Source organism: Danio aesculapii, chromosome 15 (genome assembly GCF_903798145.1).
Source record: "Danio aesculapii chromosome 15, fDanAes4.1, whole genome shotgun sequence".
Lineage (NCBI taxonomy): Eukaryota > Metazoa > Chordata > Actinopteri > Cypriniformes > Danionidae > Danio > Danio aesculapii.
The window spans coordinates 46381701-46407089 of record NC_079449.1 but is presented as its reverse complement, the minus strand read 5'-3'; the positions used below and the strand labels follow the sequence as shown (position 1 = coordinate 46407089).

The window sequence follows — 25389 nt, the reverse complement described above, 5'->3', positions numbered from 1 at the left end:
GTTTACTGTATGACTGATGGCTGCGCTCTTATGAGAATGATCCTATGGGGAACCCAGGGGCGCCCCTGGGCACAACCCAATTGCTGGCACAGATTTATTCAGCCACAGATGCGCGCAATAACAGATAATCTTATAGGCCCCCGCTTTTTTGTGCATTCCCCTGAAATGCACTCTTACTGAGTTTTTACTGCAAAAAATAACCATCATAAATGAATGATTTAGGATACACACTAGAACACACACAAAAACAAATGTCTTAAAGGGGTCCTGCTATGCAAAAATCACTTTTATAAGCAGTTTGAACACAGCTGTGTGGCCAGAATATGCGAATATAGTCAGTATCTAATGGTAAACATTAATTAATTCTTGTTTTTATTATCACATGTCATAAAAGCAGTCTGCAAGAAGGCTTTGACTGAGATTCTGCCTTTGTATGTGTCATCAAAGGGGGAAAGTCCCGCCCATTAGTGATGATCTCTACCTCATTACCATAAACAGCCCTGAGTGAGAAGTAACCATCCGTCATCAAAATTTTTACTGTACCAGACGAAGATTAGCCTACATAAAATCCAGAACAATTAAAAAAAATCTAAGATGAGGACATGACTTTCATAGCCAATCAAAACCTCTCAATTTTGCTAATGTGCAACAACTTTTCATTTTCTGACAGTCTTTGTACACAATTTAAGTACAGAAGTGTTATGCTTAAAATGGGGAAATTATCTAAACTCTTTTAAAATCCCTACAGAAAAAAACAGCTTAAACCAGCCTAGGCTTGTTGGCTGGTTTTAGCTGGTCGACCAGCCTGGTTTTAGAGGGGTTTTGGCCATTTCCAGGCTGGTTTCCAGCTATTTCCAGCCTGGTCTTAGCTGGTCAGGCTGGAAAATGACCAGCTAAATAAAGCCTGACCAGCCTGGTTTAAGCTGGACATAGCTGGCTTTGGCTGGGCTCCCAGCCTGCCTAGGCTGGTCAAGCTGGTTTTAGCTGGTCATCTCCCAGCCTGACCAGCTAAGACCAGGCTGGAAATAGCTGGAAACCAGCCTGGAAAAGGCCAAAACCCCTCTAAAACCAGGCTGGTCAACCAGCTAAAACCAGCCAACCAGCCTAGGCTGGTTTAAGCTGGATTTTTCAGCAGGGTTGCTTTAAATTCAAATGAGATCCAATGAGCGCTTACAAATGGTCACCTTAGAATCATAAGGTTCTATCTGACATTTTTGTCAAAATTGAGTTACTGACATATTGTTATTAAATGACAGCTTATTTACATTATGGGATGTTTTTTATAAGTTGTTTACATTTTAAGACTTTTTATTAAAAAACAAACGTTTCACACATACTGTTTGCTATGGAAGGGAAAAACTTTGAAGCTCAATATCTCAAAATCATTCAGTACGCAGATAGAATCTTATAAATTCAAGGTGACGAAATGTCTATGTGTCAGCGTAGTCGCAGATTCACAACAGGACTAACGTTATCTGTGTGAAAAACTGAAAATGTCAAAAGAAGTGACTCAGATGAAGGCAGACTATGGAGTGTTACAGTGTTACATATACAGTGTTCATTTAAGCATCTTAAATTATACATTAATAATAATGTATTAATTAATAATTTATCCACATTTATAATCCTCTTAGTCACTGACGTTATCTTCATCAGGTAGTGTGTGAAAACAGCCTGATCTCACGAGAAAACGTAAGTATTTTACGTTTTGACAGTTTAGTGGCTAATTTGTACGAGTTCAGTCGTACGAAATTGTACGATTTTAAAAAGGAGGCGTGGCACCTAACCCCACCCCTAAACCCAACCGTCATTGGCGCATGAGCAAATCTTACAAAATTGTACGAATTAGATCGTACAAATTCGTGCGAATTAGCCACTAAATCAAAACGTTACGAATTGCCGTGAGATTGTGTTGGTGAAAACCCTAATTGTGGACGGCTGCTTCTCACTCAGGGCTGTTTATGCTAATGAGGGATATATTGTCACTAATCATTCCGTTTCATACTAATAAAACGAAAACAAGATTTATTTATGTTTTTGCTTACCCCATTGGCAGTTTATTTTGCTTGTTTTACAGAAAAAAAACACTTATTTTTACATATCATTTCTGAAAATGAGACTATTTTTGGCTTGTCTAGAAAAGTCTTCTTGATTTAAAGATTTTTAGATATTTGGATCAGAAACCAGACAAAAACTCAAAGTAAGTCAAGCATTTTTTTTCCTCACAAGTCAAGCTTCTGTCCTCAACAAACTCAACCCGATTGGCCAAACACACTCTGTGTATATACACAGTGTCAATCTCAGTGTTGATACCAAACATTTCCCAGGGCAGCAAGGGTTTTACCGAAACCCCACCGCGTTACGCTGGGCTATTAATTTGAGAACAGATGTCTTGAGGAGAGTAACTCCCACTCCAGCTCCACTCCAGAGGTCCAGAAAGGAAAACACTCCAGAATTCCTCCGTCAGAGCTGGAAGAAAAGCCGTTCAGAGAGAAGACTTTTCTAGATGCCACACTGCCTGATAATTAATGAGAGGGAAACGGAGGTCTGTCCGGACCACTGATAAGCTCATTTCACAACACAAAGATGAATCTCTTCCTGAGAGAAGAAAAAAAATGTTCTAAAAATATAAATGAACTCTTATGCTCTCTAAAAGAAATGATGATGATAATGAGGGAAATTAGATAAAGGACATGGAAAGATTTGCAGATTTTGTAAAGAGCTGCACATTGGGCGAGTAGTATTGCTGAAATTATTTATTATTTATTTATTTATAATTTATTATTATTATTTTATTAATTATTAATTTATTTTTAAAGTATTAAATGTATAATATTATTAATTTATTATAGAAATAACAATGTTTATGTGCCTTTGTTAATTATTCAATGTTTATTCATTAATCAATCAAAAGAAAAATGAATGAAATATTAAATTAATGAACAACAACACAACTTTTATGTGGGGTTAGATAAAAAAAAACGCATTGCTATAAAGTTAGCATCTTCATTATTTATCTCTTCATCTCTAATATCTCTTTAAAAAACAATTATATATATATATATATATACACACACACACACACACACATATATATATATATATATATGATGTTGTTGTTGTTATCATTATTATTATTACTTTGTGTGTTAATTTACAGCCTGGACTAAGCCTGCTCATTATAAGCCTCCAATTATTTAATATTCTAAGTTTTGTTGCGATGAACTCGACACAATTACTTTAAAATAGTTCATTTCAATTATTATAATTTATTTCTGTGTGGAGTTTGCATGTTCTCCCCGTGTTCGCGTGGGTTTCCTCCGGGTGCTCCGGTTTCCCCCACAGTCCAAAGTACAGGGGAATTGCGTAAGGTAAATTGTCCGTTGTGTATGTGTGTGTGTGTGAATGAGAGTGTATGGGTGTTTCCCAGTACTGGGTTGCGGCTGGAAGGGCATCGCTGTGTAAAACATAAGCTGGATTAATTGGTGGTTCATTCTGCTGTGGTGACCCCTGATTAATAAAGGGACTAAGCAGAAAAGAAAATGAATGAATTATTATTTATGCTCCTAGAGAGTGATACTGCTCTGACATTTACTTTTTGCCCCCAAAATTAATTAAAATGAATAAAAAATAAAATCAATTAAAACAACAAATAAGGAACTAAATAAATAAATAACTCAGATAAGCATCTTTATTATAATCTTTACTACTTGAATGAAAGAGTTAGAGTGAAATAGTATTTTCTTGTCTTTTCGTGTCTATATATATATATATATATATATATATATATATATATATATATATATATATATACACAGTTGAAGTCAGAGTTATTTTTTAATAATGTTTTTTTTTATATATTTTTCCCAAATGATGTTTAACAGAGCAAGGAAATTTTCACAGTATGTCAGATAATATTTTCTCTTCAGGAATAAGTCTTATTTGTTTTATTTTGGCTAGAATAAAAGCAGTTTTTTATTTTTTAAACACCATTTTAAGGTCAATATTATTAGCCCCTTATTATTAGCTAATATTTTTATTAGCTAATTTTTTTGACAGTCTACAGAACAAACCACTGTTATACAATAACTTGCCTAATTACCCTAACCTGCCTAGTTACCCTAATTAACCCAGTTAAGCCTTTAAATGTCACTTTAAGCTGTATAGAAGTGTCTTGAAGAATATCTAGTCTAATATTATTTACTGTCATCATGACAAAGAGAAAATAAATCAGTTATTAGAGATGAGTTATTAAAACTATTGTGTTTATATATATATGATACCAGATAATATTTATTTTTATAGTTATATTATATAATATTATTATAATTCTTATATTTTTAAATCTGTTTATTAGCTTAGCTTTGCTAGCATGACTTATTTTTTATATGATATGATACTTTGAAAGTGATATTTTGAAGCAGAAAGAAACAAAACTGTACTTACTTCTTAAACAAAAACAAATGGTGCTTGCTAAGCTAATATATAAATATAAATCTGGTATTTGAATAATAAAAAAAAAAAGTAGTTTAATTCCAAAGGAACAGTAAATAACACTCATGCTCACAATAACTCAACATGCTATTTTAACGCAGAAAAAAACTAAACAGCTTTCTAAAACACAAAAATGGTGCTTGCTAATTTAAAAAATAAGAATCTAGTATGTAAATCATGTAAAGCCTCAACACATTCCACACATGCTAACATGTTTAGCTCATCTTGTAGAAAAACGCTCCAACAGTATATCCAACATACAGCACTATTGACTTCTGTCAGGGTCTATTCATTACATCAGACCGCTCTCCGCCAGGCGACACCGTGAGAAATCCAGCCCATTCTCAGAAGTTTGAACCACAAAGCCAGATTGTGTTCAGATTTGAGTTAAACGCGCCGCCTCGGCCCGAGCTTTTGTTAATGTGGGGGAGCGGGAGCCTCGTTAGTGTGGCCGTTTCTCTCTCTAATCCACTCTTTGTGATCCTGATGTGTCATAAAGCTGTTTTCCGTCTCTCTCTTCAGCGGTGCATCGCTAAATGAATACCACATGTGTCCATAAAGGAGAGATGTGATTTAGGCTGCCATTCCACCAGCATTACAAGCAGTTGACAGGAGTCCAGGCCCAGGCCCCGCTGCTCTCTCACTGCACTTCCTGCAAACTGGAGGCTCCCCGGGGACCCGCTCGGCATCTGGATTTGGCCCCGGATCGTTTTCCCAGGAAACATACGCTGCTTTTTGAGCTCCGCTATAGCGAACTGGCACTCTCTCACAACCCCCACGCTGCAAAATATGCTTGTCTTACTTAGAGCTTTTGTCTTGTTTCTAGTCCGAATATCTAAAAACTCTTAAATCAAGAAAGATATATGATGTCATAATCAAGTGAGCTTTTAATTTAAGGGGACCTATTATGCAAAAATCACTTTTATAAGGAGTTTAAACAGATGTGTGGCAGCAGTGTGCGAATATAACCAGCTCCTAATTTTAACAATTTATTAATTTAGTTTGTTGTTTGATCACATTTGATCAAAAGACTCTGCAGAAACACTTCGATTGACATTCTCTATTTGTACGTGTCATCAGAGGGGGAAAGCCCCGCCCACAAGTGACCATCGCTCCTTCATTAGCATAGAACATTAGATTTGTTATTGAATCTGCCGCTATGCTGATGCATAGGCATTTATAGCTCCGCCCTCTTTTGAAAAGCTATCTCATTTGAATTTAAAGCGACAGTCACCAAAATGGCACAATTTGAATCAAAGCCAAAAACGTGTAGGTATACGTATTGCTGTTATAAAACATTATTTGTGTGGTATTTTGAGCTGAAACGTCACTGTTAACGTTAGAGGTGTTAACCTACACTGGTCTCACGGTTCGGTTATGATTATCATGCCATCGATAAGGTTAAATTCGATATCTCGGTGCATTGATGATGCTTTCCATACACAGTTTTATATTTTCTTCACAGGAGCTGTTCACCGATGAGTGACACTGATAAACTGCGCAGTGTTGTGCAGTGTTGCCAGATTGGGCGGTTTTGGATAGGCATTTCAGCAGGTTTTGGATAGTTTTTGGGCTGGAATCAGTCAGCTACATCTGGCAACACTGCAGCAGCGATCACAGCTGGTCCATGAAAGACGCGGTGGGGAAAACTCGCGCGCTCGTGTCTGTATCCAGAAGTATCGCTGTATCAGCTGAGAGGAGAGGAAAAGTCACGCAGCCGGTCAAATGGGCCTCAGAGAGAGAGAGAGAGAGAGAGAGATAGAGAGAGAGAAATGGAGTTTACTTTCATTCTTTCAATCTTAGTGAAATAGGGGCTTCTGCTGTAAGAGTCAGTGAAAGACTGTCCAGCAAACACACATGCAGTGAAATTGTGCACAGTTTCTGCGTTTTTAAATAGTTGGAGAGTTGTAAACACTCGCGCTCGCCTCCCTCGCCATAGTAAGCTACCGCGACATAGCATATATGAGATAAATGACGTCAGTACACAATAACCGGTTATGAATAATCCTGAACCGATACTGAACTATCTGCGTCTGTATCTCGGTGCATCGAAGAAACAATTAATTTTGACACCCCTAGTTAACATCATGTAAAAAAAAGGGCATTTAAAGGTCACCTTAAAACATGCACAATAATCTACCAATGGGGTAAGCAAAATAATCTTATGTCAAATCGAAAACAAGACTACTTTGCTTGCCCCATTTTCAGAAAACCCCTCATTTTAAGCCCTGCTCACACTGTGAGATTTCAGCCGCGATTTTGTCATCTGAGACAAATTTAGGAAATCCTAAAAGATTGCTGAACTCCTAGGCTAAAATCTGTGATCTTTGATCGTTGGTTTGACATGTTCACAGACAGTTGTTTATTGCCTGTTGTGATCAGATTTTCCCTCTGATGAAGTTCTGGCAATGTTAGAAGATTTCAGACACTTTCCTGTAGTGTGACAACAGCTGTGATGAGCGTCAATCCAAGAACCAATTGGAACGCAGAATCTGATGACGCAATCCGTGCGACAATTCAAACGACCGCGGGGAAATGTCACAACAGTTTTTTTCTTCCTGGTTTTATTATTGAGTACAACAGTACAACTCCCTAGAATGTATCGTGTCTCAAATAATCCCTGACTCAGTGTTTCAACTGATGGAGCAATATTATTAAAACATTATAAACTATATTTAATAGATTATAGTTCCCACAGTAAGGTCAAAACTCAAAGTATAGAGAGAAACGTTCAGTTAAGAATTATATTTATATATTTTTTGGCAGATTGATGACCGGAAAAAAAAGTGTAAAACAGAATTAAATAAAAATTGTGGTTTAAAGGATAGCAAATTATTATGAATATAATAAATCAGTGTATAGCCTGATGATAATTTTTGATACTGTTACACTGAATGACATTTTTATTTTATAAACCTTAGTGAAACTATCTCATAGCCATTCTTTGTTTATATATATATATATATATATATATATATATATATGTGTGTGTGTGTGTGTGTGTGTGTGTTATGAATTTATATATTTTTAAAAATTGACTATGGTATATTTCTTTATTTTAATGAACAGGAACAAATAAGTGTGTTGTTTAAGTTGTATTACATTTTCTTAATGCATAAAAACACCGCCTTTGACACATATAGTATACTCTACTGTAAATGCACCTTCTATGTATTTACAAGATGGACGTGTACCTGAAACATAAACAAAATGTTCCCAAAGCAACGAATTTCAGATTCAGAAAAATGTAGACATCGCCCTCTAGTGGATTTGTCATCTGAAACGTGCTGAAACGTGCAACGAGCAACATATTTTATGTGATAAACGTAAACTGAGGCATGTATTTCCATAGAAGATGAGCTGAATGACATTTTTATTTTATAAACCTTTGTAAATCTCTCATGTATATATATATATATATATATATATATATATATATATATTATGAATTTATATATGATTAAAAAATGACTATGGTATATTTCTTTATTGTAATGAACAGGAAAAAATAAGTGTGTTGTTTAAGTTGTATTACATTTTCTTAATGCATAAAAACACCGCCTTTGACACATACAGTATACTCTGCTGTAAACACACCTTCTATGTATTGCATAGGTCTCATAACTTACACACTCTCCCATAGGAGTGCTATTTATATAACATGAAGTACGACCGTCTACGAATGTTTTCAGGCATTTATATCCTTCATTTATATACAACTGCTAAATCGCTAAGCAGTTTGCTAGGTTTTGGAGCTACAGTCTCACACCAGAGCCAGAAATACTTGAATCGCTTCTCCAGATACTGACTAGTCAGCGTAACAGCACTTTAATCAGAAGATATCAAGCGCTGCTTGAAGTTTTTGGGCCACGCAGGTCTCTCCATGTGATATATTACACTGTCGGAGGCTTTTTTTATTCTCAGGTAGTGCGTGCGGCGTGCGATTAAAAAGCTCCACTCAATTATTATGACAGTTTGTGATTTCGCAGATAGTTTGCCATGTATGCTGACAACTGATCAGCAGTCTGTGAGAGCAAGAAAAAAAAACAGACCTAAAACTCTGCTCTCTTACATGCATTTTGTGTATCGCACACCAGACAGGGTAAAAATTCTGCTTAAACAAAAGTTCTTGAGGGCTCCGGTGGGATCCCGGCACCATTTTAGAACCTTTATTTCCATGGCATTACTAATTCAGTTCACTGTGGGAAGACTGTCCGTTTGCCTGTTTTGCTCCCCGTTGGAACAGGCTTCATTTTCCACTGGTGCAGCGTGTTTAACCCCATATCATTTCTACAGGGAAATCAAATGCAACTAGTTTGCTGAATAAAAGACAATAGCAGATTTAAAGCCAATTGATTCATGAATGGTCAAGTGATGGGTGATCTACAGCTGAAGTCAGAATGATTATCCCTCCTGAATTATCAGCCCCGCTGTATATGTCTGTTTAATAGAAAGAATAAGCCAATTTTCCAAGCATTTCCAAACATGATAGTTTTAATAACTCATTTCTAATAACTGATTTCTTTTATCTTTGCCATGATGACAGTACATAATATTTTACTAGCTATTTTTCACGATACTAGTATTCAAGTTAGAGTGATTAGGCAGGTCATTGTACAATGATGGTTTGTTCTGTAGACAATAAAAATAAATAGCTTAATGGGGGCTAATAATATTGACCTTAAAATAATTTCTTTTTAAATGTAAAACTGCTTCTACTCTAGCTAAAATAAAACAAATAAGACTTCTCCGGAAGAAAACATATTATAGGAAATACTGTGCAAAAATTGGGAACTAAAAATGTGGGCTAATGATTTCGACTTCAACTGTATCTACTCAGCAAACAGTCAACTCCTTTACTTTTATAAGTATTTCTCTGTAAAAAGAATTTCCAGCCATTTTTATAATTGTTTATTAGTTATTATTAGAACACTCATGTCCACATGTACACGGGTATTTTTATAATTCTTTCCTGCTTTCGTTTAAAAATGTCTGTCGACAAGAAAATGCAGAAATGCATGTTAAGGGCACTCCGAACCAACAGGTGGCGATAATAGCCTTTTATGCTGGGCTCACAGCAAACACGGAGTTAAATATTTGCGCGGGTCAATTGCATATCAGTCATGCAAACCTGAGAGCAGAGTTGGATTAACGTCCTGCGAATGTCAGTAAATACGTAATGCGTTTGTCGTAAACTTGCAAAATTTGCCCCATCACGCTTTCCACGTTCCACCCAGCTGTGTTGGCCAATCAGAAAGGAGAAAATAGAGCTTGCCACAAAACTAAACATTTAAACACAAAACATTCATCTGAGATTTACTACACTGTAGAAAATAAATCTGTAAACTTTACAGTAAAAAAACGAAAGCTGTGGTTTAATGCCTTGTGACTAAATAAAGGGCGCCAATGTAATCGTGCGCACCAACGCGCAAAACGGCAGGCGCAAACGCGTCATTTTTAAAGAAACACCTCATGCTTTTTTTTTTGTTTTGACGCACCGCATCAAAACCTTCTCATCCAATCAGATTGACACTTTTAGTCACGTGCACGGAGCTGCTGAGTTACAGTAAACAGCACTTGGAGGCGCTCAAGCTCAAAACTGTCAATGCGAGCGCACATTGAAGAAGATGCCTAGAAGCGATATGAACGTGGAGCTGCTTATTGCTCTGGTGAACAATAATCATTTCTTCATGGCTAGAGCTGGAGCTGCTACTTGAACCATCCATGCTTGTTCAAGTCACCAGTAACTTTAACAACAAGTGTGTGAACTTCCTCTCTTCCTCTTCATCTGTGTTATAAGTGGGGGGGTAGAAGCTTAAAGTTGTATAGTGCCATCTAACGGCAAGGAGTGATTTTGAATACTCTTCTGCTTGACGCCAGTGAAAATCGCTTGGGTTTGAATGCGGAAAAACTTCTCGTAAAATGTCGACGATAAACGCAAACGAAATGCGTCCCGGTGTACGAGCCTTTAAGCCCCGTTTACACTAATACGTCTTAGTTTTAAAATGGCATTTTAGAATGAAAACGATCCATGTCCACACTGGCGTTTCACCTAGCATATCTTAAAAGATCTCCATCCACACTATACCACTGAAAACGCACATCACGTGACCACAAACACACACACACTGTCATGCGCTCTAACATATGTGCACGTCTGAGCTCCAGGCAGTCAGCGGGTGCTTTGAGCACAAAACCCCAGTGAGAAGTGCACGTCGGACAGTTTATCAAGGATGTACCGCTGGATGGCGTCTCACTGTAGTTGTTAAATTTGATATTTAATTAATCTTGTCTCTGTCTAACGACTCTTCGGTATTTTGAATCTATCAGGTAACGTCTCACTGCATCAGTACACTGCTTTAATCTTTCGCTTTCACGCTTGTACTTAGTAATTTTAGTGGAAACCTCAGATTCTGTTGGTTGTGCACCTTTTTTTTACCAACCAAGTTTGTCAACGCCATTATAACTACACTGATCACTCTGCCTATTCATGCCAGAGTCCAGCAGGAAAATTGATTGACAGGTGGTCATTTGTGTGTAATTTATTTATGATTTGGTTATGGGCGACGCAGTGGCGCAGTAGGTAGGTCGCTGGTTCGAGCCTCGGCTGGGTCAGTTGGCGTTTCTGTGTAGAGTTTGCATGTTCTCCCTGCGTTCGCATGGGTTTCCTCCGTGTGCTCCGGTTTCCCCCACTATCCAAAGACATGAGGTAAATTGAGTAGGCTAAATTGTCCGTAGTGAATGAGTGTGTATGGGTGTTTCCCAGAGATGGTTACTGCTGGAAGGGCATCCGCTGCATAAAAAACGTGCTGGATAAGTTGGCGGTTCATTCCGCTGTGGCGACCCCGGATTAATAAAGGGACTAAGCCGAAAAGAAAATGATGAATGATTTGGTTATGGGTAAAGCAAAGACCATGCGGGTCAGGTAGTTGAAACGGTAGGCTACAAATAATTGATTCGTTATGAATCAAATAATTATTCATAAATAATTAATTCACCGGCGCCTACAAGGACGATGCCATCGTCCATCGCAATGTTTCACATTAGACATCGTACGATGCCAATTTTCTCGACATCGCCCAACCATAATTGAAATTAAATGAAAACACATTACTTTATATAATATTATTAGTATAATTAGCTAACATTTTGTACTTCCTGAAGTAGGACTAATATGTATTACTACCTTCTCTGTTTTCAATTTAGCACTTTTATAACTTTTCAAACTAGATTTAATATGAATAAACAATGAATAAAATAAACTGTATATAAAATGAAAAACAATTAGTAAAGATTTAATGACCATGGAAAAATGTGTGTCACATGGCCAAACTAGTACCAGAACCACTACCTTAAAGAATCCTAAAACCAATCAATGACTGCAAAAAGAGCTGTATGTTCATATGACAGAACAACATCTGTGTTAAAATCAAGCAGCGGGTAAGGACGACTCCTTGTGTGCTTCTCATCATTAGCCGCGTTTCCACTATCGCGCCTAAAGCGAGCGAGCCAGGCGAGCCAAGGCCAGTCGCGTTTCCACTATCACTTCCGGGGCGTAATCGGGCCAAAGCGGGGCTTCCTTGGGAACAGCGTCCGGCCTTTTTCGGCCCGCCGAATACCTTGGGCCAAGGAGGGCCAACTGGGGCTTCGGGGCGGGGTTACATACAAAGGCGGAGTTTTCCTGTCAGGTAAAGAGGAGACAAGATGCTTTCTTCCCTTACATTTGTTTTGCTCTCACGCTTGATCAACTCACTAAGAAGAAGAAAAAATAAATGCCGCCGAACTCGAATGTTCTTATCCAGGGATCGCAGTCTGGCCTTACACCAACAGACCACAAACAGTAAAAAAGCAATCGCTTCGGTGTTCTCCATCTTCCAGCTCTCGTAGTGATGCCAGGTTGTGTTTGTGGTTATAATTTGAGTTTTTTGTTCCCGCTGAAGTGGGCGGGTTGTGTGACGGGTTGTGTGACGTTTGATTCGGGGGACGTTCTGGGGGCGGTGTTTGCGTGACGCGCTGCGAGCAACTAGCCCGACAGTGGAAACGCGACATGATTTCGGCCTCATTTCTCAACATCCCGGGCTATTGGCCCGGCCAGGCCCGATTAAAGCCCTGGCTCGCACTGGCCAGATAGTGGAAATGCGGCTATTGTTTCCCATAAAGGCTTTCGAGAGACACTGTTTGTATGAAACTCAAAAGGAGGGTGTTCTAAAGCTCCCCAATCATAACAAATCAGTGGTGCAACCTCCGGCACTGGGCTAAGCAGATTACTGTCATTTTCCACAACTTGTCCCTTGTAGCTAACAACCTCCAATTAGCAAATCCCGCTGAGCGCATCTATGCCCTGACGGCAAGCGACTGTGACAGGCGGAGAAATTAGAAGTTTCGCATGTTAATGCTCTAACAAGCCGGGAATACCATCAAACTGCTTTCAGGGGAAACACATTTTCAAATACACTTGCCTAGACACGGGCGACAATCAAAGAAAAAACAGGTCTACAGCAGAGTGAGCTTAAAGCAGTTGGCAGACTGCTAACGGCTAACACAACAGGCTGACAGATGGAAAAAAGCAGGGTGTGTGGATTTGACACTACGACTCCATTGTGTCAAGAAAAACCTCCTCTGCGCAGAGAAAATGTGATATGGTGTTTAAATAGAAAATGAAGCACAGCTAATTATTTGTCTAAAGTCTTAAATTCATCATACAGTCTAACTCAGGGCTTCCCAAACTTCCAAGCCCACAACTCCCAAAATAAAAACGCCATTAATTTGTGACACCCACTATCCTCGGAGGTGGTTATAAATATAAAGTGTACAGTATAGACTGATTTAAAGTGTACCTCAATTGTGCCTATGTTTTGTTTCAGACTGAGAACGTACCATGTGGGCATCTACATCAGTAAACAGTGCTCATATACTCATGTATGTTGAATAAAGTCATTAGTTTTGTTTTATGTGCACACAAAATATCATTGTAGCTTAATTATATTCCAATTTTATCTATTTAATACCTTTCAATGTTATATATTTGAATGATAATCATTTTCCTTCGGCTAAGTCCCTTTATTCATCAGGGGTCGCCACAGCGGAATGAACCGACAACTAATCCAGCGTATGGTTTACACAGCGGATGCCTTTCCGGCTGCAACCCAGTACTGGGAAACACCCATACACTCATTCACACACATACACTACCAAAATTATTTTATTCAATTCACCTATAGCCAGTGCTTTAATTTGTAAATTGGTCCCGGGGTAATGAATCAGGCATGTTACTAGAGGAGGGAGAGGTGTCGCGGATGAAAGTGAAAAGCTGGGGAGTGTTGGGGACGAAAGTGAAGAGGGTGGGGGAGTCGGAGAAGAAAGTGAAGTGGGGATTGGGGGTTTGCGTGTGAGGAGGGGGATTGGTAAAATGAGGTGCCGGATCAAATTTCAGAAGTGCCGGATCTGGATCCGGCTTGTCCTGGCACAAATTGAGCCCTGCCTATAGCACACATGCTTGGACTGTGGGGGAAACTGGTGCACCACGACAACACGGGGAGAACATACAACAGGAATGCCAACAGACCCAACCAGGACTTGAACAAGCGACCTTCTTGCTGTGAGGTGACAGTGCTAACCACTGAGCCACCATGCCGCCTTCATTTCTAGAATGTTAAAGTGATTCTTGACCAAAACAAACAGTCCACTATCCACATATCCGAGTTTCAACTCATGTGTTTAGCTTCAGATTATAAGGGATAAATTATGAAAGTATGTAAATTATTACACCCCTAATTGTCAGTGATTAAACCTAGTTGGTTCATGCCCTTTAATCCAAGATTTCTCTGGGAACTGTAATAAAAAAACACAAACGCAGCAACTTACCTGTCTCTGCTGTGTCAATTTAAAACTGATTCCAGCTCCATGTTGATTAAGCGGCGGCCTTTGACTTAGAGGCTTAGTTTGCAGACATGAAGATGGTTGCATGGGAAGCTGGCAGTTCTGAAAGTGCATCCCTTGGCCTGCCGAAGGTGCCTGCTGTTGCATGGTAGTTTTATTTGGTGGAACAGTCATTACGGGCATCTGTTGGCCTGTGGTGGAAGGTGGTGCTTTAGGGCTAAAACGCAGTAGAGGCTTATTGCTGAGAATCTTAGCGTCAACATTATGAGACTGGTTGAATCCGTTGGGCTTCAGAAAGCAATTTGTTAAGCCTTTGGGCTGACCAGCACTCTGAGGATTGAGTCTCTGCTGAGAAAGGGAAGCATTGCCTTGAAGAGTCTCCTGAGGGAAGGAGCCAGGAGTCTGGCGAACACCTAAGCTAGAAGACCAGGTTCTAACTTGACTCTGCTGGTGGTTGTGAAGAATGGAGTTGGGCTGCAGTTGGTTAGCAGCCATTTGTTTGAGTTGCTCAGCGTGTGAGATCTCAGGCCATGTTGGATGACCTCGAGTGGGACCGCCAGAAGGTACCTGTCCATGGAGACCTGATGTAATAGGGGAGGTGGATAAAGTTGCGTTGGCCATGGAGAAGGAAGGTCCGGCAGAGGCTGGTCTTAGTTGAGGAGAGCTTCCGGTTGTGTGGCTTAAATCTGACGAGTACTCGGTCTTGATTGGCTTATCCAGGTGAACACATGGAGGAGCTGCTCCTGCGGAGCTGGGTCGACCCAGATCGAGCCCAAAGTCATCATCTTGCTTTAGCATCTTCTCTAGCTCTAGATCGTTGAACGATGGCACGCTCTTAGTGAGCTCATCAAACAAGTCCTGGAGCTCTGGGTCAATCGGTCCGCTTACTTCATCTTTAAAATCAAATACCAACATCGAAGGATCTGTGGTCGCCTGGCCACAAGTCTGAACTTCAGTTGGTTCCTTCTTTATGCCCTTTAGAGTTATGTTAAATAAGTCAATGCCAATTCCGTGAGATGTCATGAAGGTGTCCTTTCTCTGAAGGATGTTACCATGGGTGGAATCTCCAACCAATCGTTGTGTCTGACCTGAAGCTAAAGCACAGGTTCCAGGATGAAAGGAGCTCGGTTCCATGCGGAGACGCTTGAAGTTGGATCCTGATGCACCACAGGAGAGGCCATTCTGCTTGGGCGTATATCCAGGAGACTGCGCTTCAATCTTTCTCCTCAGTCCCAGCTGAAAATAAAACAGAAAGTCTTTTAGTTGAACTATTGAACTTGTTTCACAGGTCATGTGAAATAAAACATGTCTAAACACTTTTCGATTGACAATTAAAGAGGTATCGCTCTACAGATTTCATCAAAAGAATTCTTCAAAAGCCTTTACGCTAGCTTCCCTACACCCAGATTGAACTCATTTTCTGCTCAAGCGGGACACATGGGCACATAATGTAACGAGACCATCTCGATCTAATTAATGAACTCTTATTAAAACACTCTTTGATGTTTCAAACCAATTAAAACTGTGATGGGAGTTCTAAATATCAGTGTATGAAAAATGGTGGTGAATTATCTCTATGAAAAATGGAAAGTTTAGTAATTTACTAAATTCAGATGCCCATTTTGAATTTCAAAAGAGACCTACAAGGTTTAACATAAGAAGTTTATGATTTCCCAAAGGGCCCTAATAGGGGAATTTCGACAGATATAGGTTAGACTCTACTAGAAAGATGTATGTGTTAGACCAGGGATGTCCAGTCCTGCTTTTGGACAGCTATTGTCAGCAGAGTTTAACCAGCTTCAACTCACTTGCATGGGAATTTTTAGAAAGTCTGAAGACTTATGCTGGAGATAATCCCTAAAGGTGCCCAGAAAAGGTTTTGGACACCCCGTATGCAAGACATATAAATATATGTGACATAGCTAATGAACAAGCAGAAAGGGGATCAGTGTGGTACTGTACTAAGCACTAGATACTGGTTCTGAAATACTAATAATTCCCATGCAAGGCCACATTCAGTTCATTATTATTTTTCATGCATGCAAAAATGTGTTCTTTCCTTTCTTTGAATGTAGATGATTCATTTTAAATCAGGACGTTTATGCCCAGAGTTAGTAATTAGCATAATACATGCACAAACCATCCTAAGAACAGCCATTCATCATTTTCAGCAAATGTATTTCTGTCTATATGTGTTCTTGCCCTGAGAGCATGCACAGTAAGGTTTTTAAGTAAAGTTAAAACTGACACTCTCAAAAGTAGATGAAACACACACACACACACACACACACATACAAAACACCCTTTATAGATGCCTATGGGCAAGCATTTTTTCAGCTATATGTGTATGCAGTATCTTTTACAGCTTTAATGCATCTTTTTTAATGAAATAGGATTTATTTTAGGGTCTTTTTTTTCAGTGTGTATTTATACATTGTCAAAACATTCCATCTTTCCAATTCCGCAACAAGTGATTTTCTTAAAATTGTTCATATTGCTTCTAAACTTTAAAGGGATAGTTCACCCAAAATGAAACGTCTGTCATTGCTCACGGCTAACTTGTTCAAAATCAGTTTTCGCACAAATAAAGACATGAAGAAAGTTGGTTGCTGGCACCCATTGACCTACATAGTGCTTTCTTTCAGGAACATTTTACTTGGCTCATTCGGAAAATGTACCGCTATATATATTTCTGGAGAGCGCCAAATACGTCCTAGGAGCCACATTTTTTGCAATTTTTGTTGTTGCAAATCCACCAGAGGGAGCTGTGTACGCTTTTTAAGATCTCAAATTTCTCTTGCGAGAGCCATTCGCGCCTGCTGTTCTCGTGTAAATCCACCAGAGGCCGCTGTTGACTGACTGACTGAATGACTGACCGATCACCTGACCCATCCTCCTCCTTCCCTAAACCCAACCAATACTGTTTTCAAAAGCACTGACTGACCCGCTTCAATCCAGAAAGCAATTCAGAAAAAGAAAAGTCCTCATCGGATTTTTACCACTTTTTCAGATTTACCCACATTCTCACCCTGTGCCTTATTTATTGAATTTTTTGGCTTCTGTTTTTGTCTTATCCGCTTTCTGGAACCGTTCTTCACCAGACTTGAACCCTGTCATCGTGGTCAGCTCCTCTCTGTGTCTCAAGTCTGCCAACATACTGGACAAACTGGTCACAGCGGAAAAGCGGTCAGCTGGTAAGCGTAAAAAGGAATGGCGTCATACCGCCCCGTAGCGTTCGTTTTAAAGACGAAATGCAGGCATACGTACTTCTAGCTACATAATTCGTGATCTCCAGAAATGTTTATACTGTAGGGCTACGTTATACTGAAAGAGCCTGTGATGGTTCATAAGGCTGTCACAAAACCCTTATAATCAAGACATGACACTTCATGAATATAACAGATTTCATGGATGAATATGACCAGTGTCCTTACCTCAGTCGTCATTTTAAATGCAAAGATGACATTGTTTGAGACATCTTTATTCTGACACTATCAAGAAAACAAATTGTCATAAATCTGTCATAAACATGACTGTCAAGATGCTATTATATGTCAACAACAGCATTCATATTTGACTTGACCTCAACTACAGTCATAAATATTGGCCACATCACGATGCTATTGGTTGACAAGAATCGAACCAATCTCGTCATACCCCACAGTCATTAAAATGTCATTAAATGCTAATGATGCTGTTATAACCCTATTTGACATTTTAATGAGAAGTTTTAATGACAAATTCCTTTTGTTCCACTGATAAAGTGATCAGAAAAGTATTCATGATACAATTATAAGGGCCTCATGACAATCATGTGCTGTTATGATAGCTTTATGACATGTTATGTTGTCCTAGTAATGTCAAATTGTCATAACAGAGACAAAGGTTATGATGTATTTGGTTATGTCAAGTTGTCATGTCCCAGACATAAAATGACAACTGAACTAATGTCAGTTAATGACCATATCATCCATTCATCATCTGTGATGATTAATCATGATTACAAAGGCTTCATGACAGTCATATGAACACCCCCTTAAAGTAAAGTGTTTTCTTTTTTTCCGACTATTGTCAGCAATCAACATTCTTCAAAATATCTTCTTCTGACTTCAGCAAACATGAGGGTGAGCAAATGAGGAGGACATTTTCAGTTTTGGGTGAACTATCCCTTTAAGAAATTTGACAGTTTACATATTTGTGAACTTATTGATAAATCAATGTCTGTGTGAAAACATAAGCCTGCAGATTTTAGGCACAAGCGCACTTCTACAGTTAATGAGAGCCAGTCTTACTCGTAGTATGAATATCCCTGGATAAGATATGTGAGCATCTGCGCTAATCTGCCGCTTTTGCTAGCAGCAGCTCCATAATAACAAGAAATATTCCAGAAACTGTTGTCTCAAAACCTGGTATTAGCTGCGTAGATAAATTTAGCCCTTAGATAGATGTTGTTAGACAAAAGAAAGCTTTATCTGTGTCTCTCATTTGCATGAATTACATTTCCCACTGTTAGCCTGCTGTAAAGATAGCAGCGTTTTCCATGTGCGAAACGTTTCCTTTGTTCCTCAAGTCTTAATTTATGCAAATGACTCATGAGTGCTGTTAAGTAGCTGCATAGAGACTTTTGTATATATATGTATATGTGTGTATATATACTATATATATATATCTATATAGATATCTCTCTCTCTCTATATATATATCTCTATTTCTATATATTTATATATATATATATATATATATATATATATATATATATATATCTCAATATCTATATCTATCTATCTATCTATCTATACATATATACATATATATATATATATATATATATATATATATATATATATATATATATATATATATATATATATATATATATATATATATATACATACACACACAACAGTTCTGTCTAGTTCTCGAATCTCATATTCTGCAATAACAGCACTAGTACGGCCTCCTCACCCTTCTGTATTACTCCGCCCACATAGATTGACAGCACATCAGTTTTACTCACTACAGTTTGACAAATATTGCGACTGATGGACAACATAATGTACTTTTGAGGCTTTTTAGGCAAGAATAGTTGTTTAGATAGCAACTATGCAGTTTATTTATATGGATAGTGCTTATTTTAAATATTTATAATTTCTGAGATTCAGCATGTCGGCAGCCATTAGCCTTTCACTGAGCAAAGCAAAGAGCGTTGACGTTCCACCACAAGATGGCAACAGAGACCGCACAATACTTCCTTATGTATGTTCCTAAAACCCAACGAAATTACAGCTGATCAAATCATTATAAAACTGATAAGTGACATTCAAAGTCGATCTCTCTCTTATGTATGTTGTAGTGCTGTATTTATACCATAGCAATCTGCTAGTGTTTGCTCTCTGTAGACAGATGGTATTTCATGCCGTTCAGCCTTATAATCTTAAAATATGAGCAAAAGCTCCTGTTTTGTCATCACTTTAGATATTATGCTAGAGAATCATTTAAATACTAGCTCTAAAGTGACATAAAGTAGCAATGGATTCAGCTGTATTGACGGTTCAGCTGCAGATGTAAATGAGCAGCGGAAGAAAGTAGTTCCTCTTACAAAAGGAGTTTTGAGACTATGTGTTTGATTTTATTTTTATATACATGATTATGCCGTCGAACTGTTGCATAAATGCAATATCAGACTCGTAGCATTGCGATATGGTTGTATATCATCACTGCCGGGACACTATGCAGGCCTCCCACCAGTGCCAATATGCGACCATATCGCACTGCTATGAGTGTGATATTGCTCATATATATATATATATATATATATATATATATATATATATATATATATATATATATATATATATATATATATATATATATATATATATATATATATATATATGTATATTTATATATATATATATATATATATATATACATGTATATATATGTACATATATATATATATATATATATATATATATATATATATATATATATATATATATATATATATATATATATATATATATAATTGCTTTAACATCAGCACATTCTCACTATTACAGCAGAGCAGGATGATGAATATAATTTAACAGACAGAAGAATCATGAAGTAGCTGCTGACCGAGACCACCCTAACCAACATTATTTCCAGGCAGCCGCAATATTGCCTGCACATGGATATGCATAGTTATTTAAACACCATCTGACATTATTGCCTACAGAGAGAGAGAGAGAGAGAGATGTGTGTGTGTTCAACCCAACATCATTATCAGCGCAGGGACGGGTGACTGTGGTGCAGTTTTCGCTGTAGCGGCAAATTGGAGGCATTTCCATTTACTGGAAATATTACTGGGCTGGGATGTTTTATGCCTTCAGGACTGGGAGTGATCACCCCTCCCCCATCTCCGGCTCTCAGTAGCCAGTATGATATTTAAATGTGCTACGAATGGCATGCTGACATCAGTATCGAGTTACTGTTCCACTGTCTTGACTCACAGTGGTTATGGATAACAAATGACACGCGTTTCTGTGTGTTCAAACAAGTTCACTGCGTTACTTCATCAGGGTGTGTGAGTGTGTGTGTCAATGCTTCTGTGTTTCTATGAAGCTCCTAGGAGGTTTGAACTTTAGCATAAATTTGCAGCAGTGTACTGTTTATGAATGCTTGAATGCTAGCATCTTCGAAATGCTAACTTTCTCACGGTTTTGGAGCATGTTAGCTTATAGATAACCTAAAGACCTATAGATAACCTCTCAATATTTGAGTATACCTCTCAGTATAAATGAAAAAAAGTCTTTCTGTATACTGTAATGTGTAATAGAGATTCATTTTAAAAATGTAGAGACATTGTTTAGAGTTTTGTCAAAATTCAGTGGTAGTGCTAAGCAGGGGTCTCTTGAATGATTCATTGATCAACCACTGTGAACCGATACTACTCAACAACTAGATTTTTCCGGTTGTTTCATCACCAGATAAGTGCTCAGGAAATATTAGCACACATCTCGGCACAGTCTGGCGAGTCATTCATCATTCACACACACAGTGCCAGATAGATTACATGCAAATATAATACCTCACCATAAGCTGAAGCAATACTGATGCTAGCTGAAATGATACGACACAGCGCAGCACATTATGATCAGCCAGGACTTTATGCAACATCGGTGAATCTTTCTATGCTTTTACAAACTCGTTGCCACTTCCCTCAGCATTATTATATTAGCAGATGAAAAAAATATTGCAACACTCAACAATCTTTCTTCACGTCCCCGCTTAGTGTAAACACTAGGATATTTCCTAAGCTAAAATGGAAGAGTTAAAGGGACAGATCACACAAAAGGGAAAATTCTGCCATCATTTATTCACTCTGTATCAAACCTTTATGGGTTTATTTCTTCCCTGCTGAAAAATCCAGCTTAAACCAGCCTAGGCTGGTTGACTGGTTTTAGCTGGTCGACCAGGCTGGTTTTAGAGGGGTTTTGGCCACTTCCAGGCTGGTTTCCAGCCATTTCCAGCCTGGTCTTAGCTGGTCAGGCTGGGAGACGACCAGCTAAAACCAGCTTGACCAGCCTAGTCAGGCTGGGAGCCCAGCCTAAATCAGCTATGTCCAGCTTAAACCAGACTGGTCAAGCTGGTTTTAGCTGGATGTAGCTGGTCATTTTCCAGCCTGACCAGCTAAGAACAGGCTGGAAATGGCTGGAAACCAGCCTGGAAATGGCAAAACCCCTCTAAAACCAGGCTGGTCAACCAGCTAAAACCAGCCAACCAGCCTAGGCTGGTTTAAGCTGGATTTTTCAGCAGGGTTATGTTGAACACAAAATAAAATATTATGAAAAATGTTAACCATCGACTTCCAAAGTATTTGTTTTTCCTACTATGGATGGCAATAGGTTTCCAACATTTTTCAAAAATTTGGGATTCTCATAAATGTTTGGAACCACTTAAAAGAAGAGTTAGGGTTGGTTAATTGTTTATAATCAGCCAGATTTTTATGCAACATCAGTGAATTTCTATGCTTTTACAAACACATTCAATGTTGCCAGATATAGTTGACTTTTTCCAGCTCAAAAGCTGTCCAAAACCTGCCAATATATATATATTTAATTTAATTTTAATTTATCAAAATTATTATTTATTTACTTTAACTGTATTTTGAAAATATTTTGAAAAATCTAAATATCTTTTTTGTGATTCTCGTCAATGTTTGTAGCCACTTAAAAGAAGAGTAAATAATAAGTACATTTTCATTTTGGGTGAACTGACCCTTTAATGGTCCCATGAAGTGCTTTGAAATGTGCATTTGTTATTTGAAATCTGATGTAGTCTCAACTGAACAATAAAGAGAGGGCAGGACATATAGTAGCTCCTCCTCTTTCAAAAAAACAGCCAATAGTGTTTCATTTTTGTCTCAGCTCTGCCGGTGAGAGTGGTTGAGCTCAAGCACATCAACTGACTAGCAAATGAGAAGCGTCTTGATGGGGGTGGGGCGTGTTAGATACTAGAGATTGGTCAGAAGAGTTGATGAGAACCTGAAGTATGAAAAAACGATCCATTTAGGCGGCCATTTAGGAAGCTTTCGATGTTTATTCATTCATTTTCTTTTCGGCGTAGTCCCTCTATTAATCAGGGGTCACCACAGCGGAATGAACCGCCAGCTTACCCAATACACCTGTACCGCATGTCTTTGGACTTGTTGGGGGAAACCGGAGCACACGGAGGAAACCCACGCGAACACCGGGAGAACATGCAAACTCCACACAGAAGTGCCAACTGACCCAGCCGAGGCTCGAACCAGTGACCTTCTTGCTGTGAGGTGATTGTGCTACCCACTGCGCCACCGGGACGCCCATTTAAAGGACGACCTTTAAAAACAATTTTACAACATTCTCTGTGCCTCTCCTCCTTTTTGAATATGTGTATTCAACACCCATCAGCCAGTGTCCCATTTTGCAAGAAGACCCAGCAACGGCCAAGTGTGCCTTTCACAGTCCCTCGCCAGATTAAATAAGACATTCCTATAAAATATTCACACGGTGACACAGATAACTGCCACCAACCCGATGTAGCGCATTTAGTCAAAGAGGAACCCAATGTTTCTTGTCCACAAGCCAACCACACTTTGAAACGTCCTGATAATACAAGCGTGTTCATTTCAGCGGAAGCTCTGCCGAAGAAACAGTGCCCTCCATTCATCGGAAATCCTCCTGACAGAGCTACAAGTGACCTGAAAATAGATTTTCTGATTAAGCTTTAATGAGCTCAGAAGCTCTGGATCACTTTGAAAGTGACTCCTGGAGGGAGGAGAAGAAACGGCTCTCAGCACAAACCGTGCGAAGGCTTAAAGGTATCACACGTGTGACATCGCTCTCGCTGAAAAGCAACACAAAAGGCAGATTAATATGCTAAAGTAACATCGCTCCACTGGGGCTCACTATAGGCAGTGTGCTGTGGGTCACGTTTGAACTAGACGAGGAGACACCAATGGAAATCAGTGATTCTAAGTAGACTTCTAAAAAAGATGAGCTGTTAAAGAGTTCCAAATTCAAAGGCTGCGTCCGAAACCGCCTACTACTCAGTAGGTACTGCATTGAATTAAAACATACTACTCGGCTGTTAGAAAAGTACGTTCTATACAGTACGAATGTGAGAAGTATGAATGGAATTCGGACGTACTACATCTGCCATTTTATCATGGTCACATGACCTATCTGCGTCAGTTGCGTTGCTTCACTCCCATTCATGAAGTCTCTCAGGGGCATCATGGGATAGCGCAGCATGCATGGGATGCGCACTTCAGAATCTCGCCGGAAGTAGTAAGTCATTCAGGTTTTTCTCGCATACAGATTTTCGAATTCTATGAATTCGGACATACTACTCGGTTCGCATACTGATTTTAGCATACTATATAGTATGGAAGTATGCGGTTTCCGATGCTTTCTTATTTATACTTCCAATTAGGGCAGGGCGATAATTCGATAACGATAATTTTCACGATATGTGAAGTTTCACAAACTAATTTCGAGAGGAGCACGTGATATGATTGATCGCGGCTGGTCTCTCATCTGTAAACATTAGTAAGCCAATCGGATCATTCCAAACACTATTAATAGCCTGACTAGCGTTACTCCCTCATCTTAGATTTTTGAAGAATCAGGGGTATAAAACTACACAGTCTCATTATTGTTTAGAGTTCTTAAATGCCTGTGATTGGCTATTGTGTTCACGCGCTCAACAGAAATGGCTGTGATTGGCTCAGCGCTGTTCACCGAGTAGTGACGTGGAGACTAAAAACTAGCAGTGAGGAAACTTGCTCTACAGACACGCTCATATCTGGATCCACAAGTATCGATGTGTTATCTCACGAAATATTATCTCACGAACATGTCACCAGGTCAAAATCCCACAGTGAGAGAGAGATGGAACTTTACAGCTTTGATTTCCTCCTTTGTTGAAGTGCGTTCACCTCCTCCACCATAGCATTCGACTATGACATAGCGCATATGAGATAAATGACCTCAGTACGTAATAACCGGTTCTGATCTCTTACTGAACCGATACCGAATCGTCCACCTCTGTGCAACAAAGAAACAGTTAATTTTGACAGCCTTAGCAGATATCCAAAATGTGAATAAATATAGGTGGATAGAAACATAGCTACTGCTGTTGACCTGTGAGGTGACAGTGTGTGTCTGTGTCAGTCACAGCCACATGCGCTGCTAGCAATAGGAGCAGCCCACTGATCCTGAGTGCCACTGATAGAGAGCTCAGGGTGATCAGAAGGAAGCGATGTGACAGTCTTCATCCTGGTAGCAGCTGTCAGACCGGTGGCGCGTCCTACAGGCCCGGGTCTCGGTGTATTTGTCTATGCGTCTGCCTGACTGTGTATACATCAACCGGTGTGCTGCTTGATAAATACCTTAGAAGGATTCGATTTTTATTTTCCAGGTCAGCGAGCGAGCTGTCTATTAGCAATGAAACTAAGACTTTTGATTTCTGTTATGTATAAATATGTCACTT

General features: G+C 38.9%; 1 protein-coding gene across 2 annotated transcripts in view; it reads right to left on the bottom strand.

The window, feature by feature from the left end:
- zmp:0000001236 (mastermind-like protein 2) overlaps nucleotides 1-25389 on the bottom strand; it is a 98750-nt gene that overhangs the window by 6511 nt on the left and 66850 nt on the right. For both annotated transcript variants that reach the window (XM_056473998.1, XM_056473997.1), the window contains exon 3: nucleotides 14359-15609. In XM_056473998.1, the coding sequence (XP_056329973.1) occupies nucleotides 14359-15609 (1251 nt within the window). The remainder of the gene's footprint in view (nucleotides 1-14358; nucleotides 15610-25389) is intronic.